The sequence below is a fragment of the Zootermopsis nevadensis genome, unplaced genomic scaffold (assembly GCF_977971745.1).
Source record: "Zootermopsis nevadensis isolate Lab colony 2312 unplaced genomic scaffold, Znev_1.0 Znev_ptg000012l, whole genome shotgun sequence".
Classification (NCBI taxonomy): Eukaryota; Metazoa; Arthropoda; class Insecta; order Blattodea; family Termopsidae; genus Zootermopsis; species Zootermopsis nevadensis.
Genome location: NW_028259144.1, coordinates 13,662,670 through 13,682,233, shown reverse-complemented (window position 1 = coordinate 13,682,233; position 19,564 = coordinate 13,662,670). Strand labels below are relative to the sequence as shown.

At 36.2% G+C, this 19,564-nt stretch overlaps 1 protein-coding gene across 41 annotated transcripts in view; it reads left to right on the top strand.

The window, feature by feature from the left end:
- LOC110830072 (uncharacterized) overlaps window positions 1-19,564 on the top strand; it is a 122,394-nt gene that overhangs the window by 51,130 nt on the left and 51,700 nt on the right. For 2 of the 41 annotated variants that reach the window (XM_022064480.2, XM_087348020.1), the window contains 2 exons: window positions 1,509-1,675; window positions 3,065-3,714. The exons of 24 other annotated variants lie outside the window; for them this stretch is intronic. In XM_022064480.2, the coding sequence (XP_021920172.1) occupies window positions 1,509-1,675; window positions 3,065-3,226 (329 nt within the window). In that variant the 3' untranslated portion in view covers window positions 3,227-3,714. 15 more of the 41 variants (XR_015534978.1, XM_087348040.1, XM_087348044.1 and 12 more) reach the window with 15 other exon arrangements.

Genomic DNA, 19,564 nt, shown 5'->3' with positions numbered 1-19,564 from the left:
CAGAATATTGTACATAATAATTAGTGAAGTAGAGGTGACCACTGTGCTCCTTTCCACAAAATACTTTGTACATTGCAGAATATGTGGAACTGCCTTGGATGTGAGTAACAATTTTAACAACTGCACAGAACACTGCTAGATTTAATGGACGTGTCTTCAGAGCCAGAGCATATCTATGAAGCACATAGTGACATGAGGGATGACGAGCCGGTTTTATGTGAGCTTTGAACCCAGATTGAATATCTGTCAATAAAAGTGCTTCACCAGTGCATGTACCAACTAATTTTGTCCATTTTAACCCCTTATTAGTTAAGAAATTCAGCAATGTTGTTGTTACATCATCTTCACATGCAGTAGTGGTTAACAATTCAGAGGACAGTAATTTCTCATTTACAAATGATTATTCACAGGAGGCAGCATCTGTTGATTGGACCAAGTGAAGTACAAAGTAGGGTCTGACTTTCATCTCTAAATTACTTTATACAAAATTTTATTTCTCATTTCAGATATATTGTTTTACAATGCAGTTTAAATGTGGTATCTGGCCACACCTTTCTCATCATATGTTATTCCCCTTAGTTAAAGTTTCACTGTCTAAGTGTATGAGGCTTTTTACATTCAGGAATTCTGGAGAACAGTATGGTAGGATGCTTCAAACCAGCCTCATTCGTCTGTGCATACTGGCCATTTGGATTCAAACTATAGGATTCCATTTTGCTCTATCATAGTATTCAATCTCTTCTACTGCCACCTCTTTGTGAATTCATTCAGAATAGCCCTTCAGTTTGTTGGGCTACATACCATCAGAAGTAAATATTTTACAGCAAAGAATGTATTTAGGCTTTTCAACTGAATTTCCAGTAATGCTGGTAAATCATCATTATAAGAGTACTTATTATGTAGCATTTTCTTTGCTGAAGTCATGACTAATTAAAAAGCTAAGGTGTCTTGAAGTGATTGTAAAAGATATCTGTTTTACTGATTGTATTTTGAAAACAAACATAGTTATTATGAAGTTATAATTTACATCATGCTATGTTCAAAATATGTATTGCATTATAAGTTGCTAATTAAATCACCTTATAAATTTAATGTAAAATTATAAATAGGTGTTATTTTTGTGTGTGATTTATATTGAAAAAGATAACCCCATTACCTAACCTCATCAGTGTGAATTACTGTACTTTACAGCCAATGCTGTTTTTTTTTTTTAAATTTCAACTGGTTTTATAGGAACTGTTTGATAAGAGAATTGAACATGCCTCTGCATTATGAGGTCCAATTGTGCTGATTGTAATTTGTTTGCCACAAGTTTATAGCTTACCATCACCTTACCCTTGAAATGTGCTAAATTACTTCTTGAGAAATAATTATCTCCATGTTAACCACAACTCTAGGTAGAATGTCTTTTCAGAAATTAAATGTTATATTTTCAAAAGCTGTCTTCTCTATTTAATAATTCCTGAAGTAAAGGAATGCTTCATATAAACCTGTTGGTTCCTTCATAGGCTACATAAGGTGGGAACATGGATTTGACAAGGAAGGTGTCTCACTTCCTCATCATCTCATCAAGGCTGATGCTCATGGAAAAGTGTGTCGCCAGTGCAGGATCAAGTGCCGCATGACTGCAAGAGGTTCTTACAGGCAGACTCGTTTCAAGTGTTTGGAGTGCAATGTGAGTTTGTGCAGGGAACCATGCTTCCTGGAATATCACTCTGAGACAGGGATTCCTGCTGCATCTGAATTATGGCATTGACACAATCATTTTTACATACATATGGTTGGTTTTGTAATTGTTTCAGAAACTGTGTATAGTTCCTTTTTATCAGGGATATTCTGTTGAGTTGTGATAATTATATGAAGGTGGGTTAGGGTGAAATACATTGTGACAGTTGGAGATAGTAGAACTGGCTTATTACCATGTCCAGTGGCAGGATTTCTGCTCTGCTGACACAAAGGAAGATAGTGTATGAGTAGGTGAATTAGTTACATTTGATTGTAACTTACAATATACTTATCCTTTATTGATCTGTGTGTAGTGTGAATGTAGTTTTCTAAACTTCAATTTTATATTTGCTTTGATGTGAATGTCTGCTATGTGTTCTGCATGTAATAAGACCCACCTAAAGTAAAGTATGCATGACCACTAAAATAATGTGCTTTAAAAAATATATTTTAATGAAAAATCTGTATCCATTTATCTTCTTTCACAGATATGCTTGAATATAAATATACAGCCATATATAATAAATTTGGAGATGTGAAGGCCTTAGAACTGGACTGACACCTGTAATATGGCCCACAAGGCAGTATCTCAGTTTAAAATCACAGTAACAGCTCATAACAAACAACTTTTAAGACTTCCTTTTTATTATTTAAGGATAATATTGTTTCACACTGATGGGCTGAATATGTAATAACATGCAATTCTTTACTTATGAATGAATTCAAATAACAAATGAGTGTAGAGTAAAACACTACTTTTTGGCACCTTCAAACAGATGCAATTGTGTAATTTGTATAGATATCATTAGAAAGTGTATGGAATAGGAAATTGATCAGTTATGGAATAATGTGCTCAAATGGACAGATGATTATCAAATTCTAAAGTGGGCTTTTTCTGCTGGGCTTTATTAATGATGGGCGCTGTAACTAATTTTTTATGTTTGCTATTAACATTTTGTTGGTATATTATGAAGTGCGCTTGGAACTGTGAAAGGTTGAATATTGAAAGAGTAAATTTTCGGTCTTTTTCCAGCTCTTGGAATGTAGTAGCTATCACAATTGTATAGATTATTGTACATAGAAGAACAATAAATTGCATTTTTTAAGGAAATCTGATTTGGTGTGATATCAATTGATCCTCTCCCATTTCAGAATTCTGTCAGTCCCTTGTTTTCAGATAACATTTTTATCTGACAAGGAATGATCAACATATGATGTAGTTCTCCTTGTCATCTGTATGAACACTGACATGTTTCTGATTAGGATGAATTTATGTGGTGGTATGATAGTAATATGATTGCCTGAGCTACTAAAGTTTGGTTGTTCCCTCCTGTTTTAGGCAGCTGGTGCAGTAATGTGTCATCAGTTGCAGCCACCCCTGCATTCCGCTGCGGCGTTTGCAGCAGGCTGTTCCGCCACAAGAAATCCTGTCAGTTGCATATGGCCATGCACATGGGCGAGACAACATGCCATATCTGTTCACTGGTCCTTAGTCGTATAGGAAACATGAAAAGACATTTACGTCATATTCATGGCATTGGCATGCATGCCGAACCTGTGTAGATGTAACAGGAATTTTCATGGCTTGCTGACTGTTTATCATTTCACAGGATTCTAACAGCAGCATTGGCACTGGAATTTAATTTGATAGTTGAGTTGGTTGACTAGTGGGTTTCTTGGCAGAAGCATGACGGATTCCTCATATACTGAGTGGATGTGCTGCACATAAGATAGAAGTTGATGAAAGACTATATTCTGTTTGTATGTATGTGAAATTTTGTTTTGGCAACTCTGCACTGGATATTGAAAAGTGTATAGCAGATACAGTTATGACCTGGTTTTTTAGGGGTGTGCAGTGGCCAGACAGCCTCCCTCCTGTCACTTCCATACAAGTTTAGGACATCTTCCAAGGAAGAGGAAAAACTGGTTCACAGGTGTCTGATCTGTGGGAAGTGTTTCCAGCATCGCGACTCTCTGCACCATCACATGCCGATACATGTAGGGGCAACCAGGTGTCATGTCTGTTCCATGGTCTTCAGTCGCACGGGAAACTGTCGTAGACACATTCGTATGGTGCATGGCATCATCACTAAATCTGGCACCACAGTTTAGAGAATAGTGTATTTGATTTCCCATCCCTGAAGGTTTTGATTCTATTATTATAATTAAAGACGTTGTATTACAATAAGTACAAAAGTGGCATACAGTGTATTAATTGAATGTGATTTGATTTTGAACAGTCGTGATTACACGGATACTAAAGTGACTAAAGAAACAAAGTGTAGTACATTGTGAGGTTTTTATGATTAATTATGAATATTAAATGTTCATATGTAAAGTTCTGTAGTTAAGAGATTTGTATGTAGCTAAGATTAAAGTGTGTAAAGTTTGAGTTACTGAATCATTTTTCATTGATGTTCATGGAGCATATTGTTACTGTTTCTTTTGATCTTAATTTCCATCCCTCCTTTTTGTAGGCAGTGGAGGGTCTGAAGGCTCTACTCGCAGTACACATGTGCCCTCCTCTCGATGGCCAACTACAGCCTCACGAACACAAGCCGCGGGAGGAGGGGCCAAACCCTATTCTTGCGGTCAGTGTGGCAAGACATTTCAACATGCAAACTCAGTATGGTATCACTCTGCCATTCATCTAGGGGAAACGCGTTGTTCAATCTGTTCACAAGTTTTAAGTCGCAAGAGCAACATGAAACGTCACATGCGTCTGGTTCATGGTGTTGATTGGGTGGCATAACATACCTTTAATCGACTTTGTATGGGTTGCTTAGCATGAAGAAGATCAATTTAAAATAGTGTTCTAGTTTATTTGTTGATTATGCTCTTCTTTGTGTGTGTTTAAAATCTTGCTGGATGTTCAAGATTATGTTATTTTCCTGTTAAAGTGTATAAGAAATGTAATATGGATTCATTGGTTTTGTGACTCACATTATGACATAGGGAAAGTTGGAAGTATCTCTCTCCCCCCCCAAAAAAAAAGAAGAAGAAGAAGAAGTCGGAAGAACAAACCACTTTGTCATCATTAATTTGAACTTGACAGTATATACTGTTGCTACTATGGTTTTCAAATTTTTTTCATTCTGTATTGGACTATTAAATAAGGTTCATATCTTCCCCCCCCCCCCCCTGCCCTCCTTCCAGAATGTTGGTTGCATGTCTACCCATTCAGTATAGGTATTTTTCTGAACATGCTCTTATAGTAATATTTGTATTATATTCATTACCAATGGAATAAAATTAAATCCATTGCCTTTGAGATGTACTGTTCCTCAACTTTCCTATATTGCATCTGATGTCACCGTGCAGAAATAGTTACAGCACGCTAATGGTTTTATTAGTACAATGAGCCCATGATACATCACCAGTCAGTTGCTTAAAGGTGTTGCAGATAAGGTGACAGCAGATACAGAGCAGTATACTGAGCAAGATATTTTATCAGCTGTGTACAGTTCTTATTGCTTATTGTACATTAATGTCTGACATCTGCTGCTTATTTGGAGCTTCAAATTGGGCAGTGATTTTCAGTTATGGTGCCAAAGTGAAGACTACTCTTGTTCACTTGGTGTTCTCATCTGACGTGCAGGAATAGGCATTGAGTTTCAAAAATAAGTTAAAGCAAAAGTTCCAGAGAACTAATTTTTGAGAGCATGTCTTTTTGTGTTCTCCTGGTAGATGACACTTCTGATCATGGATTGACAGATGTTGATAACTGGAAGTGATATACAAGGCTTGATCAGAAAGTCTGATGAATGAAATATCAGTTTTGTCATTAATCTCCTTTTCAGTACTCCTGTTCAGGACACTCACTTGTTCCTGCGTGTCTGTCGCAGTTGGAAATGTTTTTAAAAGTGTTTTGGAATTGCCTGTCATGTAGGAAGTGATGTTGTCAGATTGCTCCCATCGCCATTTCTTTTTATTTTAATACATATGTATCACTAACTGTCTGCAAGAAAAACAACTTTGTATGTGCAGAAGTTGGAAATGTTTCATAAATTGGACACTGCAGCTCTTCTCACAAAGCTGATTGCCAATTAAAAATTTGTGGCAATTTACGTTAACAGCTAAGTCACACAGTGATAGTTCAGGAGAATGTGCTGGCTGCAGTAACATGGGAATGTTTTTACCTGTCACAAGCTGGTGGATGAAGAGATGTTTGACAGAGTGCAAGACTTTTGCATGAAATTCTGAATTAGCCATTTTACCTCAGAGAACAAATTCTTGTTCCTAATGCATTAAACATGACCATCATGCAGTCTGGACTGCCGTACCATTTACGGTGTTGGTTATGTGGGCATTTTCCACTGGGCGATTTGTGTTGTTTTCTTGAATTGCGTTTTGCACAAATTTTATTGTTTTTCATACATGCTTAATGCAACAAACACATATCAGCCTTGCAGTGCAACTGAAAGTGCTAGCCAATGGAAACTTCTGACACCATCACAACTTAATACAGTTTTCCTATTGTCATGATGTAATTCACTGAAACTTTGATCAAGCCTTGTGCATGATACATGAGACATTTGGTGACATGACAGCAGAACCAATTATTTATTGACATTGGATTGCGAAGTCAGTGGTTGCTTAGGACCACATGTATTAGAATGTAATGAATTCATTTAGCTTGTAACAGCCCTTAGTACATTAGTTGGAATGTACCATGTTATTTGTATTGGTACTTATAAAGTATATCTTCATGTAATGTTGTATGAGGGTGTAGACTGAGTTATGTCAGGTGGCTCAGGATAGGGTCCATTGTCTGGCTCTTGTGAACAAAGTAATACATCTTTAATTTCCAAAGAAGGCAGAGAATTTTTTTAACTAGCTGAGCAGCTAGTTTTTTGTTTGATTGTTCTACTGAATTAATATGTTAGTGTGTGCATAAGGCACAATATACTTTGACCTTTCGTTAGTAGTCTGATCCTTCCATTTATGAATGTAATTCATTCGATAAATTTTTTTTTAAGGTTAGAATTTATAAATGTAAATTAAAGTCTATATTACTGTATATAGCAGTCATGAAGGAGCAATGTTAAATTAATTGGTTTTTCATTGTGGTGAAAACAATGTTTGCAGATTGAAAAGTAGTTATAAATTTACTGTTTGTTGTAGCAAAAATTTGTTAATCAAGGGACAGGTGTTTGTGATAAATACAGGGTAGATTTTGCTTCTGGTCATATTTTATTCAGACAGTTTTATAAAGAAATTTCCAGTCTTTTGTTTATATTCAGTCACTGTATCAGAAAGACAACTTGGTTCTTTAAAGTCTCTTACTGAACATGTGGTTAAGTAATGATACTGTTCTTCTGAGTTTTGGTGCAAGACAAATTGACGGCACCTATGTTCTGGAGAAACATGCTATGTCAGTCAGTCTTTAGCTCTGAAGATGGAGACAGTATGGTTCTACAAATTTTGGCATCTACCAATGAGTCTACTTGGTGTAAAAGCCCAGAAGAACAGAATCAATATCCTCATTGCTTTGAAAACCTCAAATCCCTTGTATTGAGTGCTTATCACACCTATTTCTTTTAAAGTAAATGCTTAGTATCTTAAGTTAGGCTGTAACTGCTTCCTTTGAAATCACCAACGTTGCCATCAATCAGTGATGTATAATCTGAGCTATTAGCAGCATCTTTTAAGTATACCATAACTAAATAATTAATAAAAGTTCAAAGTGTATTTTTTGGCAGCAGTGTTAGCTGTGTTTTTCACAGACTTACGGATTGATAGGTGCTATGTTGTGTATTTCTGCCCAGATTGTGGGGGTGAGGGGTTGTTGCTTATATGCCATACTTCTTCTAAAGCTTGTAACTTTGTATTATTAGCTGTCTGCGGAGGGAGTGCATTCTCATTGATTGTCCTGTTTGCTTTCATCAGTACTTGGGCTCTTTTAGGGTAGAAGAGAAGGAAGGGCAGAGCTTATGTTCCTACAGTCTGATGAAGAAAAAAAGATACAAAATTGGTTTCCAGGCATACTGTTTTCTTGATATATGGAAACAGTTTTGTCATATCACATCCATATAGATTTTCATGAAAGTTTATAGATGCGCGATCATAGTCCATCCCCACCAATGTGCGGTTTCATTGCTTCTCATCAGTAATACCTAGGTGATAGTCAGAACTTGTGTGGTGATGGTGATGGTGATATTAGTGCACCTTCATGTTGGGACTTGGTTTTTTATTTGGTAATAGGTCTTGAAATAATGTCAGTTGTATGAAGTTCATGTTTACTTTTTTGTTTGATAATAATTAGTGAAGCCTTGGGGCTATGGCTGTGAATTTTTGCATGAGGATAGGTGATAATCATGCCTGTACATTTTGTTCAAAATTATAGATAGGTCATATCTGATAAAAATCTGTATGAGTAGAAACTTTGTACAGATATGTATCACTATCTTATTTAATTATATTAATTTATAGTTTCTAATTTGGCATATATTTGAAGTGTATTCTGTAAGTAACTTTGAGTTATGTTGATGCTTCTATCTTCAGTAACACCAGTAGCAGCATACCCTAATGCACATTGAAATAAATGCTGGTAGTATAAAATAATATATGCTTGCATTGAAATTTGGATTCACTTTAATTCTCTTGAGCTTGTTCGCAGTCTTGGTTATGTCTATTATTGTTGCTACACTTTTCCTCAGATTTTGCTGTTTTTATATCAGTGTTTGTCACTATAATGAGGCTTTCTGTTCTTTTTGCTCCGCCAAAATTTCAGCATTTTGTGTTATCTTCTTTCTCTCATATCTGACTATTCTGTGAGGTGATTTCTTCAGTGGTGTTTCCATTTTGTAGCTTAGCATACAACAGTTATATAATGAGGTGATGTCTTATTTTCTTGTTGCTTGTGCTGTACTCCAATTATCTGCTTACGTCACTTTTCAACAAATGAGATGTTCATGAAGCTGCTGTATGTTTCTGTTTGTTAAATGGACAATATCTCTCTGAATACTATACTATGTATATATACAGTATGATTTCAAATTATATGCATTTCAGATTTCATGGAAGTTTATTTGACTGTAAGGTATTACTGCTGATAAACATCATGCTTGAAATAGGATAAGTAGGTACTAACATGTTGGTTCACTGTTTCAAAAGAAAAGTAGGCAATGACAGTGGTATATATTATTTGCAATGTATATATAAGATAAATTTGTGTACTTGCAACTTACATGGAATTTGTTAATTGTGAACAAAAATTTGCTCCATTTAATAAATTATTTTAAAATTCAGATAATCTGCATGCCAAAGACTTGTGAATATTGTCTTATTCATAGCATGATATGACTTATAAGGCAACTTACATTGTTAGAATTGAACAAAGTCAAAAAGTTCCGGGAATTGTGGTATAGCACTAATGGTAGGACATATGGCAACGCTTACCTAATCACCTTCAAAGTAGGACCCTTGCGCGCACACACACACACTTGCTCCATCGATCATGCCATTGTTAGAAGCACCGGCGGAAGGCTTCGTTTGGAATCTTCCAGAGTTCAGCCGTCAGATTCGATTTGATGTCCTCCATTGTTGCAAAATGCGTCCCCTTGAGGTCCATTTTCAGAGTAGGGAACAGCCAGAAGTCACTTGGAGCGAGATCCGGAGAGTATGGTGGTTGGGTGATGACAGGAATGCTTTTCTCAGTGAGGAATTACTGCACATCCAGTGAGGTGTCAAATGCGATTAGGTTAGCATTGCCATATGTCCTACCATTACAGTGCTATACCACAATTCCGGGAACTTTTTGACTGCCCCTCGTATATTACTGTAAGGGAAGAACTTAGATTGAAGATGGTTAAGAAAAGAATGCTTGGACAATGAGTTTCATATGTACTTTTCAGCATGTATTAGGTGATTATATTGAGGATTGAGATGTTAACGGCATTGACATAGAGGATAAATGTGTTGAAAATCTTGAATGTGGACTGAATTCATTAGGCTCAGGATAGGGACAAGCTGCAAGCTATTGTGAGCAGAGTAGTGAAACTTAAGTTTTCATAAGAGGTGAAATGTTTCGACCAGTTGCATGGCTGTTACCTTCTCAAGAAGGTCTATGCTGTCTGGCGTTTGTATATTACTGTCCATCCATAAATGTTTTTCTGCAAAAGATGGGTATGTTCTGTTCTAGTCTTTATATTTTAAAAGCCTCTTTGCACTGCTACTTGTTGATCTGATCCCACTACAGTCAACTGTTTCTACTACTGTAGGGGAACTGCAATGGACAGGAAGCAGATGGCCAGCCATTTTCAAACATCACTGTGACATTTGTGGCAAAGGCTTCAGACATCAGATATCAGTGGCACTGCACAGGAACTTGCACAAGGGAACCACAAGATGTCCTATCTGTAATGTGGTGTTCAGTCGCACATACAACATGAAGAGGCACATCCAGTTTGTGCATGGGAATTGAGACATATTTGGTCATCAGCTCAGATACTCTTGTATTAGGGATCATTACTGATGTAAGGCATTTGTAATAAATCTGTTTATATATCATGAAATGTGAGTCTGCTTAAAGTGTCTAACATGTTGATTGCGGGATGTTACTTTCTTTTTTTAAATAATAATCACAATATTTGTAATATTAGATGGTGGCGTTAAATATTAATATTTTGTTATGACACAAATTCAATTTAAACGCTGTGTTCACTGGGAAATTTACGTTTCAGTTATTTAATATTGCCTGATGCCGTTTCCTGATATCACAGCTACGTTTTTTTAGATGACCTTGATATAAATGTGAATTAAAATGACAGGCAGCTGCTGGTGATGGAATCATTGTCAGTTGGCATTAATTCTTTGTGGTCCACTTAAGTAGTGTAGCATTACATGAGGCCACTTTTTTGTCCTGTAGACCTACCTCATTGGCTGAGGGAGGGTGATTGGATGGCAGAATTGGGTTCTCCATCGAGTGGTGGACCTGAAGAGGCTGAGTTGCGGCTTTCATTTGTTTGCCAAGTGTGTGGGAAGGCTTTCAAGCATGCAGGTTCGCTTTCAATGCATCGTCGTCTGCACCGAGGCCATACTCGATGTCCTGTGTGTCATAAAGTTTTCAGCCGCACTTACTACATGAAAGTCCATATGCAACTCATCCATCATATGAATATTGATTCTTGAGGAGACATTAAGATATTACCTGTTGTTTTGACTGGATTCAAACATACACCAGTTGTAAGTTGCCCTAGTTGAATATTTGATTTAGTTGGAATTTGCTTATATACTTTATGAAGTGTTTCAAGATGGTGTCCACTAAAGTAGAGACTTCGTGAAGGTCACACACTTACCTGTATATGTACATGGAATTGCTGCATTAATGTGCTTTTGTGTGTAGTTTTGGTCTAAGCTTTTTGTGGGGGATGGGCACACAAGGAAGGCACAATAAATGAAACTGTTTGAATTGATTGGTAAGGGATGATCTCTGTATGAATATTGCAGCTTTTCTTTTAATAATACTCACAATCCAATTCAGTAAGTGGATGATATATAGAAATGTAGTGGTACATACTTCCTTTTACATTCGTTTTTTTTATTGTAAAAAGTACTTAAAGTTTATCATCATTTTAAATTTAGAATAAACTGTAACAGATTAGCAAATAATATTTTACAAAAGTGATGAGTGAGTTGTACATACTTATCGATCAGATTAATGTAGCAGTAATATTCCAGACTTGTATTCAAGAGGCATATGGCTTAGAGTATCTTTTTTTTTAACTTTTATCATCTTTGCTCTACTGTGGCAACTTGATGCAGCTGGCTATGCTTTGAATTATTATATCACTAAACTGTTACAGCCAGAGTTAAAAGTCATTCTGGCAGTTCATAGTATAGGGGTACGAATCCTCCATTATGCTGTGATGAAGGTTAAGCAGCTGCCATGAATGTAGGAGTTACTGGGTTTTGTCATTCTCTGCAGGCAGTTGCCAGTAGGAGTTGAAATGCTTACATATGAATCCTTAGTTAATTGCAGTGTTAATATTTGCTTCTCATAGTCATTATGTAACCTCTGAACTTTAAATAGCATTGCTAAATATCTGGCAATCAATAAATAGACCAGAAAATTTGTTACATATGATTTTTAAAACACATAATAAATAGCCTTTATCATTAACTTATAACTGATAGTCCTTGGGACTTTAAATAATCATTCTTCTTTGTAGTAGCATGGACTTACTGCAAATGTATTGGAAAATGTATTCTTTATGTGTATATTATGTGTATTTGTTCCATTAAATATTTCAAGATATTAAACCATTGTTCTTTATTTTGCATGCTTTACCTATACATGCTCTGTTGGTTGTCACATTAATAGTAATTAAATTCTGTATGCTCTAAATGCAAGTTTCCACAACAGCTAGTTGATATTTGACACACACTATTTGAATGATTCCTCTAAATGTAATTTTGAACCTAGAGGACTTAGGATTTGAGATTTTGCTGCAAGTACAATCAATAAAATCTTCTCAGGCAATCATCCGCGTTAACTGGTTACCGTAGTAAACCGACGTTTCGGGAACCAACTCTGTCCCCATCATCAGGGTTCTGATGTTGTGACCTGTTTTGGCGGAACACAGCATCGAAACAGGTCACAACATCGACTTCAACATCACCACGATGATAAAAAAAGCAACTGGATAGATGGACTGACTTGTAAAGGAAGCCATAGAGATCTGGCTGCATCCCCACAACTTTAATAGGGACGGAGGTTTCACCTTGAGCTGAGCATGGTATCCGGTGATGAACATGCTCTGGAATTTTGGGGAAACACCATGTAGAAAGCAGAGCCAGACAAACTGAGTGCTTGACTCCACCCCTAGCTCCTTGGGCTTGGGTCTGGACATGTGCATTGATCCCGATCAGGCGACTTCCAAGGTATCCAGTCGTATCAGAACCCTGATGATGGGGACAGAGTTGGCTCCCGAAACATCGGTTTAGTACGGTAACCAGTTAACACGGCTGATTGCCCGAGATGATTTTATTAATAGAAGAGTATTAAGTTGGAGCCACTTAGCAGTTGAACTGCTGTAGTATTCAGATCACTGCATCAGTTTGTATTGCCATCTGTTGAATTCTTGTTAAAAGGATGTGGTATGATATTTGAGGTTCTTCATTGCGGTGAAGGTGCTGGTGGTGTTCTGCTTGGTTTTATTGCTATTTGGACTTGCAGGTGGGTACCAATATTGCTCTGAAATTTTGGTACCCTTCTGTATATCAGATGCCTCACAACCCAGAATACCTGTGGCAAAGTGGGAAGGGTGCTGGTTGTTCAGCAACCGTGTGACTGCTGCAGTGTTGAAATGTGGACACCTGGAAATAAAGTTATGTGCATGTTTCTTTCATATTTCACTCTTTTTCCTACACAGTACCTCTTGGACCTATGGCTGATTGGTGCATGAGTGCTCCATCAAGAAGATATGGTGGTAGTAGACACCATTGCAACATTTGTGGAAAGTCATTTGGGCATCATACATCTCTAGTGCACCATCAGAAAGTTCACAGTGGAGAAACTACATGTGCAATCTGCAGCAAAGTGTTGAATCGAACATTTGATCTCAAAATGCATCTTAGTTTTGTGCATGGTATAACAGAATCAAACCCTGAATAAGACTATTAAAAATAATGCTCCTATAATATGAATGAAATGTTAATAAGAAATTACATTCTTTAATATTTGTTAGTTGCAGTTGGACATTTCTTGAATGTGATGGTTAATTAGAATAATAGCCTGTGTATCATACTGAAATTTTGTATTCATGTATGTGAAACTCTCTTTTGATTGTTGTGTTTAATTTTATTTCTTATTTAGTACTCTGTGATGATTTGTAGTTAATGTAGTGTGAAGCTTTTATGTGTGTTACTTGGATTTGTTTTAAAGTAAAAATTAGTGTTATGTACTCTTTATCACTTACGTTGACATGGATGTCTTCTTAAGCGAACATCAGGAAACATGCTTTCTAATGTGAGTGAATTCACATAGGTAGCGGGAACAAGATACAGCTTTGTAGAGCACATAGTTCACCTGTAAGAATATCTAAATACATATTGAATGCAGGGTCTCTTCTTTTATAGCCCTACACCTGTCTGAAGACTTGCGGCACAGACACTCTGGTGACACAGTATTCAACGACCACAGAACCAAGACACCATTTCGTTGCTGGATTTGTTTGAAGGGGTTCAGGCATCCCATCTCACTGCAATTACATAAAGATTTACATGCAGGTCAAACTCAATGCCCTGTCTGCCGCAGGATATTCAGCCGCAGCTACGACATGAAGACACATTTACATCGAATTCATAAGGCTGCACTTATTGCAGATGCTAACAAAAAGTAATTAGGTGACCAACCGTTTGCCTGCATTGTTACTGCAGTTTATCTCTCTAATTGCTGCTTATAATGTGATAAACATAGGGAAGGAAGAGATGGTGTGTGGGAAGAGAATCTCATAATGATGACTAGCTTTTTAAGAAATTTGTCCTGTTACTGTGTCTTGTGAAACATTTAACATATTCAGTACCAGACATTTAAAAACAGATAGTAATTAAATGTTGGATTTCAGAGCCCTGTGAGGAGTAGTGTGCTAAATTTTGATTTTTTGGTGCTGTCAGGATTGTGTTTTATGCGAATATGAATTGGAGGAAGCGTGAGAGTGGGAAGTATGTGCTGTCGGCAGACGGTGCTCATATTCAATTGCCATGTCCTTTCTCCATAGTAACCTTGGAAAGGTATTCTTGCATTCGGTGTATAGGGTTATCCTGATTGTGCCTGAAAAGGGCTCTTCCTGTTCCCCATTTTGTCAGGACTGTCTCTTTTTCCCCATCACTAAATGATACTGGCCAAGCTCTTTTCCCTTGGCTGTGTTCTGCCATCTTCCTCTACATCCCATCTCTGCTTATTTCTGCCTCAAAGATGGAGACAGCAGGAAATTGGTGTCTCATCTGTGAAGATCACAATCTGAATTTTAATTACTCCCAGATCCTGTGTGGAAACAACAGACGTACAGATTGTTTGATTCAGTACAAAGGAATCCTATCTCTTAAACCTAAAGTTCTTATGGCTCCTTTCTCACTTGTACTGTGGTGACGATAGAATTTCTCTTCCGATATGCTGGAGAATAGACCAAAGAGAAGAAAACTTTTCTGCGTGAAATTGAATGTTTCACCACAACTGAACAAAAGTGATGCAGATGTTTGTGTTTTATGTAATGTTGGTAATGTCACTTTATTCAGAAACCAGTGTGTATGATGTTTAATGTCATTATAAGCACTGTAATGCAATAATTACCCATTTTCTTCCTGTCTTTGTGGTTTACTGTTAAGCAGCAGATTGTAAACAGATAGTTGTGATATCAATCGCTATGAGAGAAAATAGATGAGTTTGCAAAATGCTTACACTGTGCATAAAGTGAGTGTGTAATGGGTAGATCATATTCATCTGTCTGCAGTGGTATAACCGGGAGGAGGGGTTGGGTGTTAATTCCCTCATCGTATTAATTAGTAAAGATATTTGTTAGTTTAGAAAATGAGATGTTCAAAATTGAAGTGCAGAAAAACCATCTGAAAACTTTAGGCTTCTGTAAATCAGAGAACAAAATGTTGGATTGCAACTAAATTTTCTTGAAAAGAGATAAATTGAATAGAACACAAGTTCCAGGAAACCAATTTTTTAGACTGTCATCCTGTGTAGCAGTGGATACTTATCCTTTAATAGGTCACAGAGATAATGGTCCTCTGCAGTTGCTAAGGAAATTTTGATATATAATGATGTTAATTTTCATTCTTTAAAACTCATTTATAATGTAAATCAATGGGAAGTCAATGACATGCGTTCCCAGGACCCAAACATTGACGAGTAATATAATGGCATTACAACCCCGGTACTTCTGCAGAGATTAAATTAGTCCTTTGAAAGTTTAAAAGTGCCAGGAATGAAATTGCATAAGAGCAAACTCGCACATGCAAAATTTTGCATTTCACAAACAGCTTTTACCGATTCATCGATCTCATTGGAGCAAATTCGCGTTATCGAAACATATGTAATTGCAGAGATGACTGTATTTATAATTTTTATTCAAAATCAGCGATGTAAGAATTACGATTTAGTATAAGAATCAGTATGAGAAACATTGTAAAACGCTATAAGTAATAGTAAAATATATTATTTACACTTTTTGACTTGCTGGTTTCAAAATCTGCGTTATTCTGAATCGGTGCAAATCGAGGGCTACCTGTATTTGTTACCAAAGCACAAACAGAGAATACAGTACTTTAAAGGACCTTGCAGTTATAGTTACTTCAGCTGATTTACAGTAGGCATTAGCTGATGAAACAACAGATATATTTTCAGTGAAACAATTCAGTACAGTAGACTTTTATTTATGAATATAAATTTTACAAGGGCTTACAATTTAGCCTTTTATAAAAATTTGAGTCCAAGATTTAGGAAATTCATTAGAATTCCTGGAGGAATGTGGTTTAAAGTTATATTTCTACTGGGGGAAGGATATAATGGTGATTCAGCAATGAGTGAGTGGGAAGTTTTAATGGTGTACATGTATATGTTAGGCCAAAACACTCAGTTGCAGTTTACATCCAGATTTAAGTTTTTACTTCTCTCCCTCTTCCACACACAAGTGAGGATTGTTTTCAGCATTATGATATAGTCTCATGCACACAAATGCAGAGGTCACCATTTCAGATGATAAAGTAAAAACAAATGGGATACCATAGAACCCATTATTTCCACATATTTGTGATCAACAAGTCTGTTTGTTTAAGTTATGTTCCCAGATTTATGCAAATAAATCATCCCTCTATTATTTGTAGTTAGGATGATATTGTTTGCCTACATGTCTCATCTCAATAATAACTCAACATATTTTATGGAAATTAGTATGGTAGTGTATAATCTGTATGTTATGTGAAACTCAGTTTGAATTTTATGATGTTTCTCATGTGTCTTATTTTACAGAATGATGTGCTCATGAGAGATTCTATATCTTACTAATGTTTTATTTAGAATTTATTTCAGTGTTATGTTTAACAAAATACTAAAGAAACATGTGTTGTGACTATAGTTTATTATCTTTGTCATTCCATCTCATGTCAGTTGTGTGGATTGTCTATTTCAGGTTTGCTTGTTTCCGTTGGATAATATAGTTCCACGCATGGAATTAGTTTTCCATTCTTTTCAGATGTTTCTTTCTTTTATTTGCAGTTTCAGCAGTTATGATGTATATTAATATTATATTGTATCTGCAGTAAATTAATACCGGGGTTTGAGTAATACAGTATCACAAACCCTTTTAAGTCTTTGTGTTTCAAAATGAAGTAGGATTTGAGGTTCTTACAGCAGTGAGTATGAAAATGGCTGTCTTTTGGGTTGTAGTGTATGCTACAAACCAGAAGACAGCCATCTTCCAAAATGAAGTTTGTTGATTACTCAGACTTATTGTGCAGTTTGGAATTAGAAGTTACATGGTTAAAACATCCATTGGCATCAGGTGAATGATTTACATACTGGCTTTAAAACTAGGAAATTCGTATGTACATAACTGAAGTGCATTTTGTGAAAACATAAGTTGCTAAGACCTTTAGGAAAATAAATGTAGCTTAAAAATGAATACCTTCATTGATGTAAATAAACCATTTAATGTATATTCATGCAGGGAATAAATCAGTAAAATAAAATGTAGGACTTGTGTGACTGGAAATATTTCTTTACCTCATTTGTTATCTTTTTTATGGAATGTTATTCAGTTAGCTTAATTAAAGGTTTGGGTTATGATTCAGTGTGTTGTGAGACATTTTTGTTTATGTGTAATATGTAATTACTTGATCTTAATTAGATGCTGTGTGTTGTGGTTACATTCCTTAATTTACTTCTCAGTGCAACTTCACTGAATCTCATTGGTCTTGAATGTGGGTAGGAATGTGAAACCAAGGAATGTCTTCATAGACTACTGTTTATCCAGTTAACACACAGAAACAGTCTTGGTAAAGTTCCTGGGTGCTTTATTTTGTTAAAACTATATTTTTGCACTCAGCAGATAAGAGTCTGGCATATGAAGTTTCCCAGTTTATACACCTTTGTTGAATTCTGGATCGGCTGAGAACACATTAGGAAGTACAATTTACAGATATCTCAGCTGATTAAGGGGTGAGAGTGCATGAATAATAAAGACAGTTTTCATTCAGCAAATGAAAGTTGTTAAAGGGGATAACTTGTGTAGGTATCAGTACTGTTAGACATCGGGCTGCACATGTCCATGATGCAGACCTAGGACATGTCAACCTCAATGACAAGTTTCTAAGCCAGCAGTTGTAAGTAAAATTGCTGTTTTATCTCAGCCATTGTAGGCAATAATTGCAGAACTGGACACCAGAAGTTGTGTGCATGATGGGTTCTCCAAATGCTCACCGAAGAACTGAAACTGAAGTTGGACATTTGCTGACAATTGCTATTGCAATGTGAACATATAGACGGTAACTTCATGTGCATCATTGGCACTGGGGATGAAAGCTGAGCGCATATTTCAAGTCTGAAAACAGGATACAAGGGTTTTCTTGCAGGCAAGAATATAAGATCGCACATCCTGCTGGCAAAGTTGTACTCAATGCTGTCTAGGATATTAATTGTTTAATGCATTCAGAATTCAAATTGAAGGTATGTACTAAAGGGTTGATCTGGACACGGAGAAGATTTTTCTCCCACACAGTCCTAACCTTAACACAAGCACACAAATTACTGCAAAGATCAGAGTTCTTTTTTGTTATTATTTATTTTTATTCTGTATTGAACCACACAGACATGCTTCTTAATGTTTCAATCAAAATCATCTATCGCCTTGATGTTCTGCGTGTTAGTAATGGGGCTCACGTGGATGCTTACTGAAGTATTGACTTAACTGTGGTAGTCTACTTAATTAAAACAAATGTTTTGAGTTGTGTTATTAATTACCGCAAACCATTTTAAGATAGATCCTAAAATAACGAATTTATTATGTCTTATACTGGGGTGAATAATTTTTAGACATTCTGTATGTCTCATCTGTAAACTTACAGATGTGTGAGTCATAATATGTATGATAATAGTTTTTCAGTTATTTATTTTAATACATGACATATTTTTGAGAGGATTTAGTGTTCAAAGTATAATTTATACAGCATGTCTCCAAATGTATTTATATTTTAATAAAGCACATTTATTTATATATTAATGGTGGATCTCAGATTTAATATACTTCTAAGTAGTGTGGATTGACTTTTTAACACCACAACATAAATTAATTTTGAAGTGGTGCTGGAAATTCCAGAATGTTTGTGAAGTGCAAAGACACTGGAGATGTGAATCTGATGTCATCCAGGGTTATTATGGATTCACACTTCTTTGATGGGATAGTTAGTGAAGCTAAGCACCTCAACATGCTTGAGGTATTCATTGTGCCCACCATTCATCAGCTGAAATTTACTACCAACAAGATGTGATATCCTCACATTACCACCATGATGTCAGGACCTATTTTAATGGCAATGTCTCAGACCAATGGATGTGCCAAAAAGGAAATGCTGAATACCCTCCATATTTTCCTCATTTAACTCCACTTGCTTTTACTTCTGGGGTTAAGGATTCAGTGTATAGTACAAAACCAGCAACACTCCAAGAACTGAGGCATGAAGTTGGAACAGTCGTGTGCAGCCATCCTAGCAGATATCTTAGTGAACATACTTCACACAATTGTTTGCTGTTATCAACAATGCCTGGAGTAGTCATTTTGAATATCTATGTTATTTTCCTATGTGTCATAAACCATTTCTTCTGCACACACAA